General features: G+C 46.6%; 1 protein-coding gene across 2 annotated transcripts in view; it reads left to right on the top strand.

Moving 5' to 3' along the window:
- The window catches only part of PPP4R1 (protein phosphatase 4 regulatory subunit 1), a 66,866-nt gene that overhangs the window by 36,277 nt on the left and 5,742 nt on the right, over window positions 1-24,847 (top strand). For both annotated transcript variants that reach the window (XM_063299106.1, XM_063299105.1), the window contains exons 14-17: window positions 449-634; window positions 19,292-19,453; window positions 21,326-21,426; window positions 24,707-24,827. In XM_063299106.1, the coding sequence (XP_063155176.1) occupies window positions 449-634; window positions 19,292-19,453; window positions 21,326-21,426; window positions 24,707-24,827 (570 nt within the window). The remainder of the gene's footprint in view (window positions 1-448; window positions 635-19,291; window positions 19,454-21,325; window positions 21,427-24,706; window positions 24,828-24,847) is intronic.

Here is a 24,847-nt window from a genome sequence, read left to right on the forward strand (position 1 = left end):
TGTATCTTGGGATGAAGAGAGTGAAGTAGACAGCACCACATTTGGATAAGAGTTTTAACTTATATATACGTTTTTCAATCCAAGGAGTTTTTCAGAATAGAAGTCTGGTATTTTATTGATTATATTGGAATATTCCTAAATATTCAGTTTTCTTCTTAATATAAACTACTCAGAAATCAGGTGTTTCAAATTGACTGTGCAACTGCAAGTAGAACGTTGAAGAGAAATCAATAAAGGAGTGAAAAAAATTTTCCCAGCTCATTTTAGGACCCTCTCCAAGTTGATCTGTTTGAATTGGCCAGCTCATAATTTAATTTGGATATGCAACCATAAATGCATGACATGTTTTTGCACCTTTCAAGGTACAACCATGAATCCTTTTTTGTGACTTTGCAGAGGGATGTAGCTCTCTCAGATGATACTTTTAAATTCTGCTTTTTTGTTTTAGGACATTGTACCTCAAGCCTTGCTAGACCAGTATTTATCCATGACTGATCCCTCTCGAGCTCAGACTGTTGATACTGAGATTGCTAAACACTGTGCCTATAGCCTTCCAGGGGTGGCACTTACCCTGGGTAGACAGAACTGGCACTGCCTGAAAGACACCTATGAGACTCTAGCCTCTGATATGCAGGTAATGAAAAATCCATATTGTACTTGGATGGTGTATGAACTTATTAATGCTTCAGCTTCTCTACTTTTCCCAAAATAAGCTTAATTTGTCTAATAGAGGTAATAGGAAAACAAACATTGGGTCACTTCTTGTGCTTCTTGGATTTTTTTTTCATGAGAAAGTGCTTTAGGAGAAGCGAGAAAGTGAATTTGTAGATTATACGTCTCTTTTTAGACAGTAAAATAACTGATGGAATTTTATTTCACTCTACAATATATTACACTGTAATGCATTTGCTTGCTGAGATGTAATTTCTATAAAGTACCATTCTTCCTGTTTAATTGCTGTTTAAGAACTAAATCTGGTTATCTAGTAAAAGAATGAAAAGCAAGAATTGTCCTGTTCAGACTAAGCACCAGACAGGTTCTCCAAGAATATTCTTTATTAAATAACTATTTACAATAAGGAAGTCCTTGATATGCAAGACTGGGTTAAGCAAGCCCAACTGGGCCAACTTGATCTGACTGGAACACGAAGGCTGGAGGCAACAGTTCTCAAAGTGGAACAGTACTGGAACGACACTGACACTGAATCTCTGACTCACTGGATCTGGAATCAGGACTACAAACAATTGACAGGGGTTAACTTGAAGACTTGGAGCAAGACTCAAACTCAGAGCAAGGTTAGACTCAGCTGGGGGTTCTAGACTAGGCTGGGTACCCTGAACTGAAGACTTGAAGATAAGGCTTGAAACTGGAGCAAGGCTGGACTCAGCTGGAATTCCCAAACTAGACTGGATTCTCTGGACTAGAGACTTGGAGCAAGGCTTGGGACTTGGAAGTAGGCTGGACTCGGCTGGAAGCCCCGGATAGGCTGGATTCTCTGGGTTGAAGGCTGGGAGCAAGGCTTGGAACTTGAAACTCGGCTGGATTTGGCTGGAAGCTCTGGGCTAATCTGGCAACCCGATCCTGAACATGATAGGTGTGAAATTCCTGAACACAACGGAGCATCAAAGCGTAGGTGTGCAGGACTGAAGGCAAATGGCGCTGGAAAGTCAAGGCTTGCCCACGCTAAGGAGATCGCGGAGTTTCATGGCTGGAAGCAAGGCAAAGGCTGCTGGTCACGGCTGATGCTGATTCCTCGCTGGCAGCAGATGCAGAATTCAGTTCGTCTTCAGAGTGGAGCTCGAATGCTGGTTCCTCTTTGGCCACAAACAGTGACTCCGACACTGGTAAGGACTCTTCTCCCAAAGCTGCAGGGTTAGAGGATCGGTTGTCTCTAGCAGCTCGCTCTCTGCGCAGCTCTTATTCCGATCTTTGGCGTGCTTGGAGTCTCCTGTAGCCAATCAGGCTGACTTCTCCTTTGCGCACTTTTCAGCCCATCTCTGGCGCGTGCTGATTGGCGTATTCAATTCCTCCTCTGGATCTTGCCCAATCAGCGTTGTGGATTCTTCCTGCTCTGCTGAGTCATGCTGGAGTTTTGTTTCTCCAATTCCAGCCTGGTAAGTTTCCAATTCCTCTTCTGACTCAGAAATAGTTTCACTTTCCAAGTCAGAGGCAAGCTTGGTTCTGACATTATCCCCCCCCCCACTCAGGATCCCCCTCCCTCATAGATTTGGGGCCTGGTTTCAAGGGGTAACGTGAATGAAATTGCGCTACTTTTCTTGGTGCATGGACATCAGAAGCCGATGAGGGAAATGTTTTCATCGGACGAGATACTGTAGGGTGCCTCGAAGTTTGCGGGAATCAAGGATGTCCTTGACTTCAAAGTGTTGTTGGCCGTCAATCATGATCGGAGCAGGAGGAGGAGGTTGAGGATGCCAGCGTGAGGAATGGTACACAGGCTTAAGCAAGTTGCAATGGAAAACGGTGCAAGCATTTCAAATTCTGAGGCAGGTCCAATTTAACAGTAACTGGATTGACAAGACCAACAATAGGAAAAGGACCAATGAATTTGGGAGCAAGTTTTTCAGAGGGTTGTGGCGACTTGATAAATTTAGTAGATAGATACACCTGATCCCCAACTTTGAAGTCGTGTTGTAAGGAATGATGCTTATCAGCTTGCAACTTGTAAGCAGCTTGGGCATCAGCCAAAGCTTGTTGAATTACCGGCCAGGAATCAGACAGCTTAACAGCCCAGTCAGATGCAGAACATGTTTGGGAAGGGGGCTGTGGCAGTTCAGAGATGAGGACAAAGTCGTGACCAGAAACCACGCGAAAAGGGGTTTGTCCGGTACTTCGATGGACAGCATTGTTGTAAGCCACTTCAGCAAAAGGTAATAACTCCACCCAATCGTCCTGATGGTAGTTAATGTATGCTCTAAGAAATTGTTCAAGAGTGGAGTTCAAAATCTCAGTAGAACCGTCAGTCTGAGGATGGGAAGAAGTGGACAGCGCTTGTTTGGTGCCAATCAATTTTAAAAATGATTTCCAAAACTGGGAAGTAAACTGTGTCCCACGGTCACCTACCAAACAGGAGGGGCTACCGTGGAGGCGGTAGATATGGAGGAGAAATAGGCGCGCCAGTTGGGCTGACGGGATGGAGGCACGGAATGAAATGCACTTGCTTGGAGAAAAAATCTTTTACAACCCAAATAACAGTTTTTTTCTGACTGGGAGGAAGATCCACAATAAAATCCATAGAAATCTTGTCCCAAGGACAGGTAGGACTGGCCACTGGCTGTAAAAGCCCCTGTGGTTTCCCTCCTTTCCATTTTGACATGGCACAAACAGGATAGGAAGCAACATAGTCTTTTACATCACGTCTCAATGTTGGCCACCAAAATTGGCGGCGAACCAAATGTAAGGTTTTGACGAAACCAAAGTGTCCAGCAAGTTTATCATCATGGGAATGCTGCAAAACATCAGCTCTTAAAGTTTCAGGCACATAAAGGTGGTGTTCCACCCATGCCAGACCATTTTCAAAAGAAACATTGTCTCTATTAGCTAGCAACCAAGTGTCAGATTTCAGTGCCTGGAGGAAGTCTCTCTGTAACTGAGAAGGAACTTGTACTTTCTGCTTTTCAGACTGAGCTGGGGGCGGGGTTGCCTGTGCACGGGTCTGGCTCCAAGTGACAGCAACCAAGCCCAGTTGTGGGTCAGTGAGAACAGTCCCAACCACATCGGCCCCCTGGTCAAAGTTCTGAGGTAAACGCGACAAAGCATCGGCCAGAAAGTTTTTCTTTCCCGGGATAAATTTTAACTGGAAATTGAAATGACTGAAAAACTGAGCCCAGCAAATTTATTTAGGACTGAGACGCCGGGGGGTGTGTGGGGTGTGGAGGGCTTCCAAATTCCTGTGATCGGTCTAAACCTCGAAAGGGCATTTAGCGCCTTCAAGGAGGTGACGCCAGGTTTCCAAAGAGGCTTTTACAGCAAACTCCTCCTTTTCCCAAACATGCCAACGGCGTTCGGTTTCAGAAAATGTCCTGGACAGATAAGCACAAGGTTTTAAGTGATTCTCAGAATCCCTCTGTAACAAAATAGCCCCAACTGAGGAGTCAGAAGCATCAACTTGGACCACAAAGGGGCATTCAGGATGGGCTCAGCAGTGAAAAGGGATTTCAGCTTTTCAAATGCTGCCTGGCATTCAGGCGTCCAATTCAGCACGGCTCCAGGGTGTTTTACTTTGCGTGTCTCCCCCAAGCTCTTGGTACGGAGTAAATCAGTGAGGGGCAAGGCAATCTCAGCGAACCCCTGGATAAATTGGCGATAATAATTACTGAACCCTAGGAAACTTTGCAATTGCCTCTGGGTGCAGGGACGTTCCCAACATAGAATCGCCTGAATTTTTTCAGGGTCCATTTCAATGCCCTTGTCAGACACCCTATAGCCCAGATAGTCAAGTGGGGTCTTGTGAAATTCACATTTGGAAGGTTTGGCATAGAGTTTGGCATCTCTAAGCTTGCGTAACACCTGTTTGAGGAGGCATTTGTGTTCCTCTTCGGCTTCAGTGTAAATGAGAACATCATGTAAGTGAACCAAGACCCCTTTAAACAAATGAGCATGTAAAACTTCATTAATCAACTGCATGAAGATTCTGGGTGCCCTTGCTAAACCAAAAGGAAGGACTTTGTACTGAAACGATCCTAGTGGGCAGTTAAAAGCAGTTTTCCACTCATCCCCAGCTCTTATGCGAATGCAGAAATAGGCTTCGCGAAGATCAAACTTGGAGAAAATCTTGCCCTTTGACAAATGAGCTAACATGTCCTTCATGAGAGGGAGAGGGTACTTGTTGACAGTAGAGACGGAATTTAACCCTCGAAAGTCCGTACAGAGTCGAAGCGTGCCATCTTTCTTTTCCTGGAATAGCACAGGGGCCCCAACTGGGAAATTAGCAGGTTCAATAAATCCCCTTGACAGTTTTTTGTCAATGAAGTCTCGTAATGCCTCAAGTTCCTTCTGAGTCATCGGATAAATTTTTGGCTTGGGCAATTGAGCATTGGGAACCAACTCTATTGCACAGTCAGTTTTCTGGTGGGGGGGTAGTTGATCTGCTTACATTTCCCCAAATACGTCTGCAAAGTCTTGGTATTGATCGGGCAAGCCTTCTAAATGTCAAGTTAGGGTGTGGCGTGGCGATCGCAGCCCTTCCAACCCCTGCATGTGCAACTATCTCCGCTGTAGGAGCTTGGTAAAATCCATCTTTAAAAGTCACAGTTCTGTGCTCCCAGTTTATATAGGGGCTTCGATAGGTCAACCAGGGGATCCCCAGGATTACCAGGGGGTTGCCAACAGGTGCTACCACGAATTTCAAAGTCTCACGGTGGCTGCCCATTTGCATTGCCACAGTTCCAGTGAAATGGGTCGCCGCCCCCCCCCCCTGCCATTGAACCATCCAACTGTGTGATGATCAAAGGCTGCTGGAGGGGGAAGCTAGGCAGGCCCAAAGCAGCAACCAGATCAGGGTGAATTAAACACCTATAACACCCAGAGTCAACTAAAGCCCATGCCTCTGTAGTTTTTGTGCGGGAACCCAATTTCACTTTCACTGCTAAAGAGAGACAATCAGCACTTACCATAGCATCTTCGCAGCCATCCTCCTCCACCTGCCCGCAGGCGCTCTTCATGGCAGGTGCCTGGTGTTTCCCGCCAGCTCCTTAGAGTCATCTTCAGCCTCTCCCAAGAAGTAGATTACTTCCTCAGTGTCGGCTGCACCCTTGGCTGCTGTCATCCACCACAAGGGCGGGGGGTGATTTGGCCGGCGGCTTTCCCGCTCGATTTCCAGCCTTGGCTTTTGGGCATTCAGCTGCTTGATGCCTTTCCTTTCCGCATCGGAGACACTGGCCCCTCGCGTAGCACCGATCTCTTTCCTCATCCCAGGCTCTATAGCTTGGCCGGGCGGACGTCGCAGCACTTCGGGGTCCCCTCGTGGTGGGTGGTCTTTCAGATTTTCTAGTTTACGTGAAGGTGTGCTGAGCATGCTCAGCCTTGCCTGCCAGACAGATCCAGTCGTACAATGACTCTGGGTCGTTGTGATGATTGCCTTATTCTAAATAAACCTCTCAGACTCAAAATGTCAATTCAGGTTCTGGATTTATTTAGAAAAGAGTGCAAACAGGTAAAAAGCTGAGAATGAGAAAAGCGCACCTAAACTCTAAATAGCGTCTTTGCAAACAGCACCCCTCCCCCTCCCTCACAGTTCGCCCCACATTCCCAAGTGCTCCTAACGAGCTCTGCTGATCAACGGGCAAAAAGACCATGACATTTCAGAGATAGCCTAAACACATTCCTCCGGGCACAGATCAGCACATCTCCTGTACAAGGCTCTCAGCAGCACCCTTCCAGCCCAGACACGTATCAGCACCTTGGCAAGCGAACCGTTACGATGTAGACAAACACCGGAACGGTGAACGTGACATACCGCCCCCCTTAAAAAAAATTCAAATAGCAGAGGGCTTGGAAGGGTAGGCAATATGAAAAGCACGTGTTAAATCAGGGGCAAGAACATCGCATGCAGAAACCCATTCAGGATGGGGAAAGTGTTTCCAGCGGACGAGGTACTGCAGAGACCCCCACAGTCGGCGAGAGTCGAGCACTTCTTTAACCTCAAAATGTTGCTGACCATCAATCATGATTGGTGGAGGGGGAGGCGAGCGGGGATGCCAGCGAGCCGAATCCTGAGCAGGCTTGAGTAAACTGCAGTGAAAAACAGGATGCAAATGCTTCAAATTATGAGGCAAATCCAAACGAACAGTGACAGGATTGAGCACAGCAGTAATTGGAAATGGCTCAATGAATTTAGGAGCCAGCTTCCTAGAGGGCTGAGGGGACTTTATAAACTTTGTAGAGAGATAGTCCAAATCCCCTACTCGAAAAGCCGGCTGCCGGCGGCGGTGCCAATCAGCATGCCGTTTATAAGCCTTTTGAGCCTCACAAAGAGCGGTGCGAATAACTGGCCAGGAATCAGCCAACCTAGAGCCCCAATCGCAAGCGGCAACAGCTGGAGCAGGAGGCTGGGGAAACTCGGGAATGGGAACAAAATCCCTACCAGAAACAATACGAAACGGGGTCTGACCCGTGCTCTGGTGAACAGCTTTATTGTAAGTCACTTCAGCGAAAGGGAGCAAGTCAACCCAATCATCCTGATGATAGTTTATATAAGAGCGAAGGAATTGCTCCAAAGTGGCATTAAGGACCTCAGTGGATCCATCAGTCTGGGGGTGCCAAGCGGTGGACAAAGCCTGCTCAGTGCCAATCAATTTCAAAAAAGCCCGCCAAAACTTCGAGGTAAATTGTGTGCCCCTATCGGTCACCAAACGAGAGGGGCAGCCATAAGAATGGTACACGTGTACCAAAAAAAGTTTAGCAAGCTGTTGCGCCAAGGAAATAGAAGCGCAGGGTACAAAATGAGCCTGCTTAGAAAAATAGTCCTTGACCACCCGAATGACAGTTTTCTTCTGACTGGGAGGTAAGTCCACAATGAAATCCATGGAAATCACGTCCCAGGGGTGTGCAGGGTCAGCCACTGGCTGTAGGAGTCCCTGTGGCTTACCAACAGAACGTTTGGACATTGCACAGACAGGGCAAAAAACCACATAGGCTTTGACATCCTTACGTAGGGTGGGCCACCAGAATTGCCTTCGGATCAAATGTAGGGACTTCAAAAAGCCAAAGTGACCAGCCTGCTTACTGTCATGAGAACGAGCCAGTATAGCAGGACGTTGAGAGTCAGGCACGTACAACCGCCCCTTAGCCCAAGCGAGGTCGTGCTCCATGGACACCGTGTCATAATTAGCAAGCAGCCAGGGATCAGAACGCAGCGCAGAAACAAAAGTAGAGCGCAATGCAGCAGACAATGGAGGCTTGCGAACTGGCGAGGAAGGAGGCAGGGGCTGGCCCCGAGCGCTGCTATGGGTGATAGCCACCAAACCCAGTTGAGGCCCCGATATGACGGTGCCAATTACATCGGAAACCAGGCTCTCATCTTGTGGCAACCTGGAAAGAGCATCAGCCAGAAAATTCTTCTTGCCAGGTATAAATTTAAGCCGGAAATTAAAGCGGCTGAAAAATTGAGCCCACCAAATCTGCTTTGGGCTGAGGCGCCTGGGTGTACGGAGTGCCTTGAGGTTGCAGTGATCAGTCCAAACTTCAAAAGGGGAGGAAGCACCTTCCAAGAGATGCCGCCAAGCCTCCAAGGCAGCTTTAACAGCAAAAGCCTCCTTTTCCCAAACGTGCCAGCGTCTCTCTGTCTCGGAAAACTTTCGAGACAGATATGCACAGGGCTTCAAAAGCCCAGCAGAATCCTTTTGCAACAAAATAGCTCCAATTGAAAAATCAGAAGCATCAACATGAACGACAAAAGGAAGGTCAGGGTTAGGGTGGGAGAGGATGGGCTCCTCAGTAAAAAGAGCCATCAGCCGATCAAATGCAGTCTGACAGGCAGGAGTCCAATTGAGCACGGGCCCCGGGTTCTTAACTTTTCGAGTCTCCCCCACTCCCTTAGTCCATAACAAATCAGTTAGGGGCAGGGCAATTTCAGCGAAACCCCTGACAAAGGATCTGTAAAAATTGGCAAAACCAAGGAAACTTTGAAGCTGTCACCAGGTCCTGGGTCGTTCCCAAGAAAGCACAGCTTGAATCTTAACAGGATCCATTTCACTGCCCTTATCGGAAATCCTTTAACCAAGGTAATCCAAGCAAGACTTATGGAACTCACATTTAGACAGCTTAGCATAAAGCTTGGCAGCTCTAAGCTTGGTAAGAACCTGTTTAAGCAGTCGTTCGTGTTCCTTTAAGGTCTTAGTATAAATGAGTACATATTCTAGAGGTGACGGACTCGTCCCTGGGGGAGCTGGGGGTGTTGACGACCGACAGGAAGCTCTGGCGTGCGCTGGTCCATGAAGTCACGAAGAGTTGGAAGCGACTAAATGAATAAACAACAACATAAATGAGTACATCATCCAAATAGACCAAAACCCCTTTAAATAAGTGGTCATGCAAAACTTCATTGATCAGCTGCATAAATACCCCCGGCGCACCCACCAGACCAAAAGGGAGAACGTTATACTGGAAAGAGCCCAAAGGGCAATTAAAGGCTGTTTTCCATTCATCCCCCTCCCTAATGCGAATGCGGTAGTAGGCTTTGCAGAGATCCAACTTTGAGAAAACCCTGCCAGTGGACAGATGTGCAAGCATGTCTTTGACGAGAGGCAGAGGGTACTTGTTGGAAAGGGAGGCGGAATTTAATCCACGGTAGTCCATGCAAAGTCTCAGGCTGCCATCCTTTTTCTCCCGAAACAAAACAGGAGCACCAACCGGCGAGTATGCCGGTTCAATGAAGCCCCGAGCCAGGTTCTTGTCAATGAACTCCCGCAAAGCGGCAAGTTCTTTCTTAGTCATAGGGCAAATCTTTGGCTTCAGCAAAGGGACGTCCAGAAGAAGTTCAATGGAACAGTCAGTCTTGCGATGGGGTAACTGGTCGGCCTCCTCCTCCCCAAAAACATCGGCAAAGTTGGAGTATGTGGCCGGAAGACCTTCCAAGGGGGGTGGGGAAGGCAGAGAATCAACAACCTCTGCCCGCCCAACCGTCGGAGGCATGGCACGCCCCAGAAGGGGAGCTTGATAGAAGCCATCCTCAAAGGTAATGGAGCGGGACCGCCAATTGATGTAGAGGTTATGCGAGGTGAACCAGCGAATCCCTAACACAACCAAAGGATTCCCTACGGGGGTCACGATGAACTGAATGAGTTTGAAATGGAACCTCATACGCAAAGCGACTTCCCCAGTAAACTGGGTAGCCGCCCCCCCCCCCCGCTGTGGAGCCATCCAGCTGTTGAAAAATCAGCGGCTTTGGGAGAGGGAAGCAGGGCAAATCCAATGCCTTGACTACGTCAGGATGGATTAAACATTGAGAACAGCCTGAGTCCAATAAAGCCCAGACCTCGAGGGATTTAGATTGAAATCCCAATTCAATTTTGACAGCGAGGATAGGGCAATCAGCACTCACCATGTTAGGATTGCGCCAGGATCGAACCACCTGCCCCGAGGCGCCGGTTAAGACAGGTGGAAGTCGTTTCCCGCCAGCTGTTCCAAAGCCTCTAATTCATCTCCTGGGGTGTAGATATCATCGTCCGCAGTAGCCAGCACCCCTGTCAACCGACGAGGAGGGTTGGTCAGCTTCTTGGTGGGTTTTAGAGGCACTTTTGCGGAACGATCCAATACCTTAGCTTTAGGGCAGTCAACAGCGCGGTGACCCAGTTTTCCACAGGTGATGCATTGCCCGCGGACAAAGCGGCTTTGCTTCTCCGCATCCCATCTAGAGGTTGACGGAAGAACTGGAGCTCGGGTAGTGGTGACAGGCTTGTCTTCCTTGGTGGCCATCATAAAAGTGCGCTGGGCATGTTCTGCTTTACCAGCGAGGCAAATCCAATCATGTAATGAATTGGGATCATCCCGCCCAAGTGCCCAGCGCAAGACTTCGTGATTGAGTCCATCCTTAAAGCGATCAGTTAAGGTGGCCTCGGATCATTCAGGAACTTTACCTGCCAAAACCTTGAATTCAAGTGCATAGTCAGCCACAGGCTTCTGTCCCTGAACCAGTTCCTTAAGAGCGTCCTTAGCAATCTCTTTAGCCAAGGGATCTTCAAAGTAGCGCTTCAGCACAGCCAAAAAGGCATTGAATGTGGCCAGGGCAGGGGCCCCAATCTCCGACAGTTGTACATACCAGTCAGCAGCCCTGCCTTTCAACTTCGTGGCCACCGCAGCTATCTTCTCTTCCTCCGAAGGAAAGAGGTGGCCATGCTGTCTCATGAAGCTGGCGGCATTGGTGAGAAAGGACAGGTTAGCGGGGTCACCATCAAACTTTACCGGGAAGTCCCGGGGGGTTCCCCCAACCTGCAGGACCCCACCTGATTGTTGCCTCGGAGCCACCCCTATGGGAGTGGATCCACGCGGACCCGATGGAAAAGCTCGTGGTGGGGTTCCTCCTCCAGCAGCCGGCGATGGGGAAGGTGGGAGGCTAGGTTCCCTCATTGCCCTGGGACCTCTGACGATCCTTACTAGGTCCCCAAAGGCAGCCGACATAGAACGTAAGACGTGTTCCATGGATTCGATCTTGGACTCCAGGACCCTAATCCTGTCAGGTGTAGCGGAGTCCTCCAGCGCTGGACCTTCCGGCGGTGGGCTCCCTGATACATCTGGTCGCACCTCTCTAGGAGTGTCGGGCCAGCGGAGCTTCCATGTGGAGTGGGACATGCCTGGTCGGGGGTCAACCAGGGCATCCCATAAAAATTGTTCCTGTGCCTCCATGTCGTCTGGCGGGGGTTTCTTCGACCCCGCTGTAGAGTAGGAGTCCCTGGACTGAGGTGTGGCTTGGGCTGGGAAAGGGCTTGGGTCCCTGCTCGGGAACGTCGACTCAGGGAGTTGTTCCGCCTGCTCCTCAAGCTCCATGGGATCCTTTCCCCCTTCAGCCATCGCTAATTCCTCTTTCACAAGAAAATTTTCCAGTAAAGAGTAGCGAGGATGGTTTGAAAAATGATTCTCAGCTTTATGTGATGATTGCCTTATTCTAAATAAAACTCTCAGACTCAAAATGTCAATTCAGGTTCTGGATTTATTTAGAAAAGAGTGCAAACAGGTAAAAAGCTGAGAATGAGAAAAGCCCGTCTAAACTCAAACTAAATAGCGTCTTTGCAAACAGCACCCCTCCCCCTCCCTCACATACAGTTCTCCCCACATTCCCAAGTGCTCCTAACGAGCTCTGCTGATCAATGGGCAAAAAGACCTTGACATTTCAGAGATAGCCTAAACACATTCCTCCGGGCACAGATCAGCACGTCTCCTGTACAAGGCTCTCAGCAGCACCCTCCCAGCCCGGACACGTATCAGCACCTTGGCAAGCGAACCGTTACGATGTAGACAAACACCGGAACGGTGAACATGACAGTCGTCTCTACACAACACCCACCGTAGGACGTCCCAGTTGAGTCCCTCTTTAAACCGTCTATTAGGGTTGACTGAGAGCAGTCAGGGATTTTCCCAGCTAGAGCCTTAAACTCTAGGGTGTAATCAGCTATGGACATTTGGCCCTGGGTAAGATCTTTCAGCGCCTTCTTAGCTCTTGCCTTGGCCAGAGGATCCTCAACATGCAGCTTTAATGCCCACATGAATTCATTGAAATAATCAAGTGCAGAGGAGTCAGCATCACTTAACTGAACATACCAGTCAGCCGCTTGACCCTTCAACTTGGTGGTAATGGCAGTTATCTTAGCCTCTTCAGAAGGGAAGTATGCTCCAAACTGCCTCATGTAACTTTAGCATTAGTTAAAAAGAAAGATAACTTCATTGGATCTCCATCAAACTTGACAGAAAAGTCTCTCACCCCCACTCCGGTTGGAGCGGAATCGGCAGCTATTTGAGTGGTTGGGCCCCAGGTTACGTTAGCTTTCCCTCTTCGGGGTGGGGACACTGGTGATCGAGCCCTGTGGAGTGGAGATTCATCCCGGAGCCGTCTCCAGCCCTGCTCCACCGGCAGCTCAGATGGGAGGATGGGGGATGGTTGCTGGAAGCTGGGATCTTCTCCACGCCTCCCCTGCCCCTCCAGTGACAGAGACAGGTTTCTTAGCATGTACTCTATCGATTCTATTTTGGCTTCCATCACTCTTAGTCTCTCGGGTTTGAGAGTCCTCTCTCCTTCACGTGTTTGGCTTTCTGTGGACACCGTAATAGATTCTTCGGGGTTAGCGGGAACCGATACTTCCAGGACGCCCTGGACATCCCTGGCTGGAGTTCCCCTACTTCATCCAAGGTGATCAACTCTGTGAGCGATTCGCTGGGTGCCGGTTGCTCTGGCTCTTCCCCATCGGATTCCTCCCCATCAGAATTGGAACTTGATTCATCTCGGGAATCTGAAGGTTCTGGGGTGAGGCTCAGTTCTCCGCTTTTGACCGTTGACTCGGGCATCAAGCTAGCCATCTCCTCAAGTCCCCCGGTCGTGAGCTTGGACTCAGTCATCATTAACTAACCTCGGTAGGAGCTAACAGTACAACTTTGGTGATTCTCAGCTTTCTGTAATGTTTGCCTATTCTAAAACACTATCAGACTCATGAGCAGGAATTCAAAGATATCTGATTTATTAAAGAATAGTATGCAGGATCACAAAGAAAGCTGAGAATGATGAAAGCGCGCCAAATTCAAACTAAAAACCCTCGGTGCAAATGAAATCCCTCCCCCCGTAATATCTTCTCAAGTTCACAAACCCATGTGCTCCTAACGGTTTCTGATGGTCTGCGGGAAAAGGCCTTGAACAGATAACATAACCCAAACACATTCCATTGTACTGATTTCACATACAGAGCTTGGCACAAGGTTTCACAGCAGCTCCCTCCCAAACAGAAACGCGCATCAGTGCCATGGCATGTGAAACGTTACGATGTATAAATTACATTAAATCAGTGAACATGACACGAGAGTTCTCAGGGCCGTATCCCTTCCATTCTACAAGATATTGGAGTTTGCCTCTCCAAGAATCTAGAATTCATGAAACTTCGTACTCTGGTTCCCCATTAATGCACATGGGCGGCGGAACCGACTTGAATTTTCACAATGGACTCGGAGCAGTGGCAGAAACTAGTAGAGATCAATGAAAAACGGTGTATCTTCATGTGTCTAGGTAACATGAGGTGAAAAGCCACAGGATTGACTATTGCTTCAGTGGGAAATGGCCCCACAAACTGGTGATCTAACTCCTTGGAGGGTTGTGCTGAAGGTAAATTCCGAGTTGATAGCCACATGTAATCGCCAACTGCCAGTTGGCCACCCTCTTGTAATTGTCTTTAGCTTGCTCCAACTGATTCTACAATACCTGATGACAGGCTTGAAGCTCCTCCAAGAATTGGTCAGAAGCAGGAACCGATGACTGTGTTGACTAATGGAAATAAAGGAGGATGGAGACCATAAGTGGCCATAAATGGTGTGGTCTTAGTTGATGAATGGACTGAGTTGTTGTAGGCGAATTCTGCAAGAGCCAAAAGCTCCACCCAATCATCCTGCTGATAACATAACACTTTAAGTATTGCTCTAAGGTGGCATTAACCCGTTCAGTCTCTCTGTCTGATTGAGGGTGGTGGGAAGATGAAAATCCTTGGATTTTAAGGTTTCAAAGAAGTACCTTCCAAAATGTTGCTGTAAATTGCACTCCACAATCCGTTATGATTCATTTGTCTAGTCCATGTAGATGGAAGATGTTCTGTATATATAATAGTGCAGTTTCTTGAGCTGTAGGTAATCTTGGGCAGATGATAAAGTGTGCCATCTTGGTTAAAGTATCTATGACAACAAGGGTAGCTGTGGCTCCATGGGATCTGGGTAGATCAGTAATAAAATCCATTGATACCCCCTCCGAAGGTTTCTCTGGCATTGGGAGCAGCATGAGAAGTCCAGAGGGTTTACCCATCTGATTCTTTGCCCTCCGACATTCCAGACAAGAAAGGATGTACTGTTTCACTTCATGTAACATGCGAGGCCACCAAAATTCACATGACAAAAGGTTCAAAGACTTGAAAAATCCAAAATGACCTGCGGCAGGGTTATCATGGCACCAACAAAGTATTCTTTCCCGAAGTTCCCCAGGGGGAACATGATATCGACCTCCGAAGCATAGTAATTCATTTTTCCCCTCCATAATGCTGCTTGCTCAGCTGGAAGCTTGGGCAGTTCTTCTTTCTTCTTTTTCACAAAGGGGTCCCTCTGTTGCTGTTCATGAAGTTGCAGGAGTAAATCCCCACTGTCTTGAGTTGCAGCAAATTTTTCTGCTGGAATTACCGGTTGAGGTGGTAAGGGAAGAGAACCCCGCTCATACTCGGGCTTCCTGGAGAGGGCATCAGCTCTCTGGTTCTGTCCGCAAGGAATATACATGACCTTGAAGTTAAAGTGTGAAAAGAAAATGGCCAACGAATTTGGCATTGATTCAGATTTTGTGCTGTCTTCAGATGCTCCAAATTCCAATGATCCATCCTTACTTCGATTACATGACGTGTTCCTTCTAGGTGATGTCGCCACACTTCAAAAGCCACCTTAATGGCGAGTAAATTCTTTTTCCCAAATAGTATAAGCCCTTTCCACATGTGACAGTTTCCTTGAATAGTATGCACAGCGGCACAAGATGCCAGTCTGCTTGTCCTTTTGCAAGAGGATGGCCCCGATTGCCACCTCGGAAGTGTCCGTTTCTACAAAGAAGGGTCTATTTAGATCAGGATGTGCCTAAGGATGGGCTGAGTCAGGAGGGCAGCCTTGAGACACTGAAAGGCTCGCTCCTCGACCTCACCCCAATGAAACATTTTTTTTCAAAGCAGGTTCGAAAGCGGAGTTGTAAGCTTTGCAAACGGAGGTATAAAAGTTCCATAATAATTTGCAAACCCCAGCAGCCTCTGAACATCCTTAGCTCACCAGGGAGGCTGCCAAGATTGCAAGGCTTCGACCTTTCAGGTTCCATTGTCAACCTAGCATGGGATATTCAATGCCCTAAAAAGTCTATTGTTTCCTTGGCAAACTGACATTTTTCCAATTGGCTGTATAAACGGTTGGCTCGAAGACATTGCAAAACTGTTTGTGCATGCTGATAATGATCCAACATGGAAGAGAAGAGCAAGATGTCATTGAGCTAGATTATTATATTCCGATCTAACAGTTCTTGAAATACATTATTCACAAAATGCATGAATACGCCAGGAACGTTCGACAATCTGAATGGCATGATCATATACTCATAATGTCCATACTGGGTATGGAATGCTGGTTTCCATTCGTCACCCTTCTTAATTCGAATGGGGTTATAGGCCTCTCGTAAGTCTAACTTGGTAAATACTTGTGCCCCCTTAATCCTTTCTAGCAAATCGGAAATTAAGGGCAGCAGATACGGATTCTTGATAGTGATTTCATTTAAATGGCGGTAGTTGCAACAAAGATAGTTCGCCAGATTTCTTTTTGACAAGGAGAACTGGAGCTGCCAAGGGAGAGATGGAGGGCCGGATGAACCCCTTCTTAAGGTTTTTATCTAGGAATTCTCACAAAGCGGCCCATTCAGGTTTGGACAAGGAGTAAATCCTTCCTGTAGGAAGCTTAACATCTTCCAACAGATCAATGGCACAGTCGTAAGGACGATGGGGTGGTAACTGGTCAGCTTCTTTCTCATTGAAGATGAGAAAGTCTTGCAACTGTGGCAGAATCAAGGGATTCTAAGGCTGTATTCTACTGGACGCCAGGGTGCCATGGAGATATGAACAGCATTGAGAACTTGGAAATGAGATTGCGGGTTTAGCCCACTCAATGTGGGGTTCATGAGCCTTCAGCCGTTCCATTCCCAACACGATAGGGCACTGGGCAGCAGCAGCAAGGAGAAATTCAGTCTCTTCAGAATGATCTCCAATGCGCATAGCTAGACCTGTGGTAGCATTGGAGACAGGACTGGAATTTAATAAATGTCCATCTATGGTTTCTACGAGCAGGGGAGGATGAACAGGTTTCTGGGGCATTTCCCATTGTCTGGCGAATTTGAGGTCCATGAAATTCATGGTGGCTCCTGAATCAATCATGGCCTGAGCTTGGATATCTGTGACCTGATGTAGGTGCAAGGACACTTCAACTGCAAGATGCCGGGAAGTAGGGAGTTGAGGCAGCTGTGCTTTTTTGGAAACAGACTTTGTTCAACCTAACTGTCCCTCTAAGTTGGACGGGGTCCTTTTCCCAACGACGGTGGAGTTTTCTGTTTGGCCGGGCAATTTCTGTAGATGACTAGGCTCGCCACAATATAAACATCTTCGCATCTTCTCTGATCCTCCTCGGAGGGAGTCAGCTTAGACCTAGCTCCCCACAATTGCATAGGCTCTTCGGTGGCAGTATGCTGAGCCGGGTGAGGACCTATTGGAAGACCCACTCCAGTACGTCAAAAAGTCTTCCTCTCTGGAAGGCATCTGTCGATTTTCAGACATAGCTGCATGAGAGCAGGAAGTGAAGAAGAGCAATCATTGCACATGAGTTCATCTAAAATTTCCGCCAATAGGCCATGTTGGAATTGGTCTAGAAGCACATCATTGTTCCATGTAAGGTCCTGAGCAAGTATACAAAAATCATTGATGTACTCAGCCACTGGGCGCCTTCCCTGCCTTAATTCACATAGTTGTCTACTAGCAGTTTGGACCTTCACTGGGTCTTCATACATCAGTTTTAGCTGCTGGCAGAACCCATCAAAACTGTCCAGCAGAGGGCTTGGTTGAGTAAGCAAGGGAGTGGCCCACTAGGCTGTGGATCCCAACAAATGACTAATTATCAACTCGACCTTGTGATGATCTGTTGGGAAATCTGCTCTAACGCTTAAATATAGCTGGGCTTGGGCCATGAACACTGGAAAGTCTTTCAAAGTTCCATCAAATTTCTTGGGTGCAGCAACAGGGCATCTGTGACAAGGAATTGCGACTGCAGTGGCAGGAGGTTGCTAATTCTGTATCTGATTTATTTCAGCAGTCAGCAGCGTGACTTGCTGTACTAGTTGCGTGTGGCCATGCTGGCTGCTCCAGTGGGCTGAAGACAATCTGTCCTGTTCAGACTAAGCACCAGACAGGTTCTCCAAGAATATTCTTTATTAAATAACTATTTACAATAAGGAAGTCCTTGATATGCGAGACTGGGTTAAGCAAGCCCAACTGGGCCAACTTGATCTGACTGGAACACGAAGGCTGGAGGCAACAGTTCTCAAAGTGGAACAGTACTGGAACGACACTGACACTGAATCTCTGACTCACTGGATCTGGAATCAGGACTACAAACAAGACAGGGGTTAACTTGAAGACTTGGAGTAAGACTCAAACTCAGAGCAAGGTTAGACTCAGCTGGGGGTTCTAGACTAGGCTGGGTACCCTGAACTGAAGACTTGAAGATAAGGCTTGAAACTGGAGCAAGGCTGGACTCAGCTGGAATTCCCAAACTAGACTGGATTCTCTGGACTAGAGACTTGGAGCAAGGCTTGGGACTTGGAAGTAGGCTGGACTCGGCTGGAAGCCCCGGATAGGCTGGATTCTCTGGGTTGAAGGCTGGGAGCAAGGCTTGGAACTTGAAACTCGGCTGGATTTGGCTGGAAGCTCTGGGCTAATCTGGCAACCCGATCCTGAACATGATAGGTGTGAAATTCCTGAACACAACGGAGCATCAAAGCGTAGGTGTGCAGGACTGAAGGCAAATGGCGCTGGAAAGTCAAGGCTTGCCCACGCTAAGGAGATCGCGGAGTTTCATGGCTGGAAGCAAGGCAAAGGCTGCTGGTCACGGCTGATGCTGATTCCTCGCTGGCAGCAGATGCAGAATTCAGTTCGTCTTCAGAGTGGAGCTCGAATGCTGGTTCCTCTTTGGCCACAAACAGTGACTCCGACACTGGTAAGGACTCTTCTCCCAAAGCTGCAGGGTTAGAGGATCGGTTGTCTCTAGCAGCTCGCTCTCTGCGCAGCTCTTATTCCGATCTTTGGCGTGCTTGGAGTCTCCTGTAGCCAATCAGGCTGACTTCTCCTTTGCGCACTTTTCAGCCCATCTCTGGCGCGTGCTGATTGGCGTATTCAATTCCTCCTCTGGATCTTGCCCAATCAGCGTTGTGGATTCTTCCTGCTCTGCTGAGTCATGCTGGAGTTTTGTTTCTCCAATTCCAGCCTGGTAAGTTTCCAATTCCTCTTCTGACTCAGAAATAGTTTCACTTTCCAAGTCAGAGGCAAGCTTGGTTCTGACAAGAATTAGAAAAGTCTTTACTCCCTGCTCAGTAATTGTTACAAAACTGCTCTAGTATTTCTAAAAGGCCAGACTTACCAAGAGAGTGGAATTTAGTTATAAAGTTGCAGACAAAATAATTAAATGAGATTTAAGAACCAATCCTGTATTTTGCTTTGAAGCAAGAGAGAGGCTAAGTTACATATCAAGCATTCAACCCTGGTGTAAAAGAAAGCTTCTGGTATAAAAAGTATTTGATGTTGCTTACTGTTCCTGGGTTGACAAAGCTGCAAAATAATTTTTAAACGAACCAGGAGAAAAAAAGCGGGTATCATTTGTTTTCTCCTGAACATGTTTGTCCTATTTGCCCTTGTTTTTTCTAATTGTCTTCTGGTAAAATTCTGAAGGAACTTCCCTTGTTTTGCTTTAATATTTTACTTGCAATTAAGTTAAGTGGAGCCATTTTTATAATTGATAATTGCTTGTGTCCTTTCAGTGGAAAGTTCGAAGAACATTGGCTTTCTCCATACATGAACTTGCAGTGATTCTTGGAGACCAGCTTACTGCAGGTGATCTGGTTCCAGTCTTCAATGGATTCTTAAAAGATCTTGATGAAGTTAGGATTGGTGTGCTTAAGCACCTGCATGATTTTTTGAAGGTACATTCTCCTTTTATATATCCAAAAATAAATTAGTATATTTTCTTTTTCCCTGTATTGTTCTGTTTTCAGTCATGATATTTATTTATGAAATGATTATTATATTTGTATTTAAGTTCTGCTGTGTGCCCCCTCCTCAAGAAGCCATCACTGGACCCTACTATACTGGATAATTTTTGTCCAGTCTCCCACCTCCCCTTTATGGGGAAGGTGGTTGAGAAGGTGGTGGCATTGCAGCTCCAGAGGATCTTGGAGGAAATGGATTATCTGGACCCCTTTCAGTCAGGATTCAGGTCCGGATATGGAACAGAAATGGCATTGGTAGCACTTATGGATGATCTGTGGCAGGAGCGGGATGGAGGCAGTGCATCCATCCTAGCTCTCCTTGATCTCTCAGCGGCTTTCGATACCATCAACCATGGTATCCTTTTGGGGCAGCTCAGGGAGTTGGGGGTGGGTGGCGTAGTCTTACGCTGGTTCAGCTCCTTCCTCCAGGGCCAGTCCCAGTCGATGTTAGTAGGGGAGGAGAGGTTAACATCTACATGAACCGCTGGGTGAGATCATCCATCCCCATGGGGTGAGGTATCATCAGTATGCTGATGATACTCAACTATACTTTTCCATTCTGGGGGAAGTAAGTGATGCTGTGGCTGCCCTTTCCAGGTGCCTGGGGGCTGTTGGGGTCTGGATGGGGAACAACAGGCTTCAGCTGAACCCTAGTAAGACAGAGTGGCTGTGGGTTAACGGCCCCTCAGCACCTAGGAACTTGCCCTCTTTAGTTCTGGATGGGGTTGCACTACCCCATTCAGATTCAGTGCATAACTTGGGGGTCCTCTTGGACTCACGACTCCTGCTCGAAGAGCAGGTGGCAGTCGTGGCCAGAAGGGCCTTTGCACAACTTCGTGTTGTGCCCCAGTTATGCCCCTTCCTGGAGCGAGAGGCCCTTCGAACAGTCACTCACACCCTGGTCATCTCCCAGATAGAGTACTGCAATGCACTCTACATGGGGCTACCCTTGAAGACTATCCAGAAGCTGCAGTTGGTTCAAAATGCGGCCGCGTTAACAGTGATGAGTGCTCCGAGATCAGCACACGTAACACCCCTACTGCGTGAACTGCATTGGTTGCCAGTATGCTTCCAGGTCCAATTCTAGGTGTTGGTTACCACCTTTAAAGCCCTACATGGCACGGGTCCAGGTTACCTAAGGGACCATCTTATCCCCATTACATCAGCCCGTCCCACCCGATAGTGCAGACAGGGCATGTTGCGGACCCTGTCTGCAAGAGAATTCCATCTGGCGGGATCCAGGAGGCAGGCCTTCTCTGCAACAGCTCCCGACCTTTGGAACACCCTTCCCCCAGAACTGAGGTTAGCCCCCTCCCTCCTGGACTTCAAAAAACAGCTGAAGACCTGGTTTTGCTGCCTTGCCTGGAATAGGGAAGAAAAGAGCCATTCTTGGGGCTGGCTGATTCCCTAGTGCTGCGGGGACCAGTTTTATGCCCTTACGGTTTGAATTAGATCCGCCATGGCTTGGTTTTACTGCATATTATTCTGATTGATTAATGGCTGTATTTATGATTTTATGGAATTTTTAATAGTTTTTATTGTGAACCACCCAGGGTCCCCCATATGGGGGAGATGGGCGGTGATAAAAATGTGATGATAGATAGATAGATAGATAGATAGATAGATAGATAGATAGATAGATAGATAGATAGATAGATAGATAGATATTGCATATTGCTGTCTTGTGGCAATCTCAAAAGCGCTTTTTAAGACAACTTCACTTTTATACAGTGATTTTACTCAGATTCGGTCAGCAGTTTTTATTTTCTGTTTGATTCTTAAAGTGTTCATAATTATTTTTTCCAGCTTCTTCATCCTGATAAAAGGCGGGAGTATCTTTACCAACTTCAGGAATTCTTGGTCACAGACAATAGCAGGAATTGGCGTTTCCGAGCAGAGCTTTCTGAGTAAGTTTTTGCAATAATTAGATATGAGCACATGTGCAAGGGCATGTTGGTTGCTTGTTACATCTGAACCAAGTTCAGTCTTATTTTTCTCTTAATCTGTATCCTAAACCACAATGTTATCCAAGGAGCTCATATTGTAAATTGATTATTTTGATTGGATGTTTCTTCTTACCTCATCCAATGTGCTGCCTAGAGACTCCCTTGCTGTCATTGCAAACCATCCAGGAGGGTTTTGTCTACCCTTGGAAATAACATCTTGGCAAGAAGCATCATCAAGATGCTTGCAAGGACTGAAGCAAGAAGGAAATCAGTTGGAAAATCTCATTGCACAATGTTTGGAAACAAGTCCTAGTTTGTTGCAATTATATCGATTCTCTCATCTTTTCTCATCTCCATCCTATTATATCTTGTATTTTTAAAGTATTCAGAAAAGCTTACAGTAAGAAAATTGGAGAAGGCTTCTTAAACAGTAAACCTGATTATTTAGATAGCCATTATTATGCTGTTCCAAAATGAACACAGTTGAAATTTTGAGAAAATAGGGAGACCAGCTTCTTTTCTTTTGCCAGATGAGAAGTTAACAGCTAGTGCCCATGCATGGTTACTCATAAGTAGGTCTTTATGGGTTCAGAATCATTTATTCTGAATAGAGTTTTAATTCAGAGGGGTTTACTACTAAGCTAATATTGTAGTGCACAAGTGTTTTAGTTCTGAGAGAAGAAACAATCTTCCTGCTCTGTCAGATACCCAGGAAAACATTCCTTGCTGAGTCTGGAACAAGATATGAAGGTAGTGGGTATTCTGTAGATACTAAAGAATGCTCCAGAATCAGCAGGATGTCAGTAGAGCAGATAGTTCCTGCTGTCTTATGGCTTCATGCAGAAAGGTTGTACAAGATCAGATTAGGATGTAAAGTTCTATGCTGAGAGAGGTTGCAGTTCTTTGTGATACATCATCATTTTCAGTGAGTACCAGAAATGATGGCAAAGAATGCTAGCATGGAAAATATGGAAAACCGCCATTTAATCTAAGCATGTCCTATGAAGAACAAGACCCCTGTGAGCTGATCTGCAATAAACCTGGAAATCTTTGGTTCAGTGAATGCATTTGTTATTTTGAGAGCATGTCATGAATGTCAAACAAAGTGACTGCTGTGGACATGCCCATTCACAGACTGGCTTCAAAGTGGCTGTGGCTGGTCATAAAACACCAATTTACCACCAAGCAAACAAGGTTGTTCCAACACTCCTTTCTATTTCCCTCAGGATACTTCTTATGTGTTCCCGTGACTTCCTCTTTTGGTGGGGGAGGGCAATGTTTGGCTATAACCACTCTCCATTTTTATTTTCTCAGCATGCCTGTGAGACTGATGTAGACTCCAAAGGCATCTTGAAAAATGAAAATGATTCTGGAAGCTGGTGTCCTGCTTGGTAGCACGCCAGCTTCCTTTTTATTTTTGTTGAAGCGTCTCTCTTGTTGCTTTGGCAGGCTGCCAGCCATTGGCCTTGTTTAAGCTAATGAATTCCCTTTTAGGGAAACCTGCACAAATAAATCACCCATCTGGCCACTATGACTGTATTGCTTAGAACTTTGTCAACAGAATCGCTCAGATTCACCTCAGTCTGAACTCTTCATGGGAGTTGTTTGAAGCAGTGACTGGCATGACGTCCTGCAATGTTAGCTGAAACTCCTGATCTGTGGACTCTGATGAAGTTAACAGGATGCTATTTAGCATATCCTTCACCACATGCGGGCTGGATCTGCGCCCCACCTAGATGTTTTTGGGGACAGGTGGGAATGTGACTGGCTGATTTCAACAAGTGGTCAACACCTCAGGTTCATTAGCCTTGAAAGAAACAGTGATTTGCCCCATCTTCAAGAGGCCCTCCCTGGAGCCAACTAATTTTGACAACTGTCATCTTCTGAGAAGGTTGTGGAGAAGTTGGTGAAGAGCAAGCTATAGAGCACTCTAGAAGAAGTGGATTATCTAGTGGCGGTTCACATGTGGCGTGCTGCAGGACTTAATTCTTTCCTCCCTCTTATTCATTTAACACCTACACGAAGCTGCTGGGAGAGAGAATCTCTTGGTGTGGTATTATTAAGGTGCTGATGATACCCAGGTTTACATAATAACCAGTTCTACATCCCTGGCTAAACCGATAATGCTGTAGAAATCTTGTCCTGGTGCTTCAAAGCTCTCATGATCTAGATGGGTAAAACAGTCTGAAGCTGAACCCAAGCAAGCAGAGTTGCTTTTGCATATCAATGCTTTTTTCCAGTTCTGGTATTGAAACTCAATGGGTAAGCATTTCCCTGAGGGAGCAAGTCCAGAACATGTGGGACCTCCTGGACTCACAACTACTGCTGGATTGGCAGATGGAAGCTGTGACCAGGGGGGCCTTTCCTAGCTGATAGTTGTGCAGTTTGCAGCCTCTCTGTGTCATGAGACCCTTGCAACTGTAATTAGTTGCACTCTACAAATGCACCACTGCTTTTAGAGACCACCCAGAAGCTGCCTTTGGCACCAAACTGCTGTGGACACTTTGCTGGAACATGTTAACTGCCAGCAGCACATTACACTCATGTTCAAGGCTCTGCTTTGCTTACCAGTAAATTTCCAAGTGCAATTGAAGGTGCTCTTTATGACCTATCGGACCCTATATGGACATAACTTCAGGGCCACCAACCAGAACCAACCTATTCTGTATATTCATCATAGGAGAAACCATTAGGGAACTTGCATTTCCATTAGATGAGGGGATTGAATCCTAGCAACAATATTTTTCTGTGATAGCTCTCATTGTATGGAACAGCATGTTAGTAGAGGTAGTAATAGTAGAAATGGCAGGAGTAGGAGTAGGAGTAGGAATAGTAGAGCGTTGCAAAAACTTAGCATATTTCTTTAGGCATATTGCTACCCCCATGCACTGCATTTGGGTAATCACATCATCATTGTATGGTTTCAATCACCTCCAGAGACTGACTGACAGTGAGGATTCTAAATTATTGTCCCAATAATTAGATTTCAGTGATGGCCCCCATAACAACCTCATTTCAGTACTGAAGAATGGCACTCAAGGTAAATGATAAACTGCATAGGTGTTTGGATTATAGTGACCTCCAAGGGCTAGTTATCTTTTTAAGACACAATTACAAAGAATAAAGAAATCAGGATATAGTCCATATAAACCAATTCAGTTTTCATTAATTGTAATGAAACCATTATCATGATTTACTAGTTATGACCTTTTGTGTTGTTTTGTTTTTTCTATTCTTGTAGGCAACTGATTTTACTTCTTGAGCTGTATAGTCCCAGAGACATATATGATTACCTGCGACCTATTGCTCTCAACCTTTGTGCAGACAAGGTTTCTTCTGTTCGATGGATTTCCTACAAGCTGGTATAAGTTAAAAAGCAGTC

Source organism: Candoia aspera, chromosome 3 (genome assembly GCF_035149785.1).
Source record: "Candoia aspera isolate rCanAsp1 chromosome 3, rCanAsp1.hap2, whole genome shotgun sequence".
NCBI classification, from domain to species: domain Eukaryota; kingdom Metazoa; phylum Chordata; class Lepidosauria; order Squamata; family Boidae; genus Candoia; species Candoia aspera.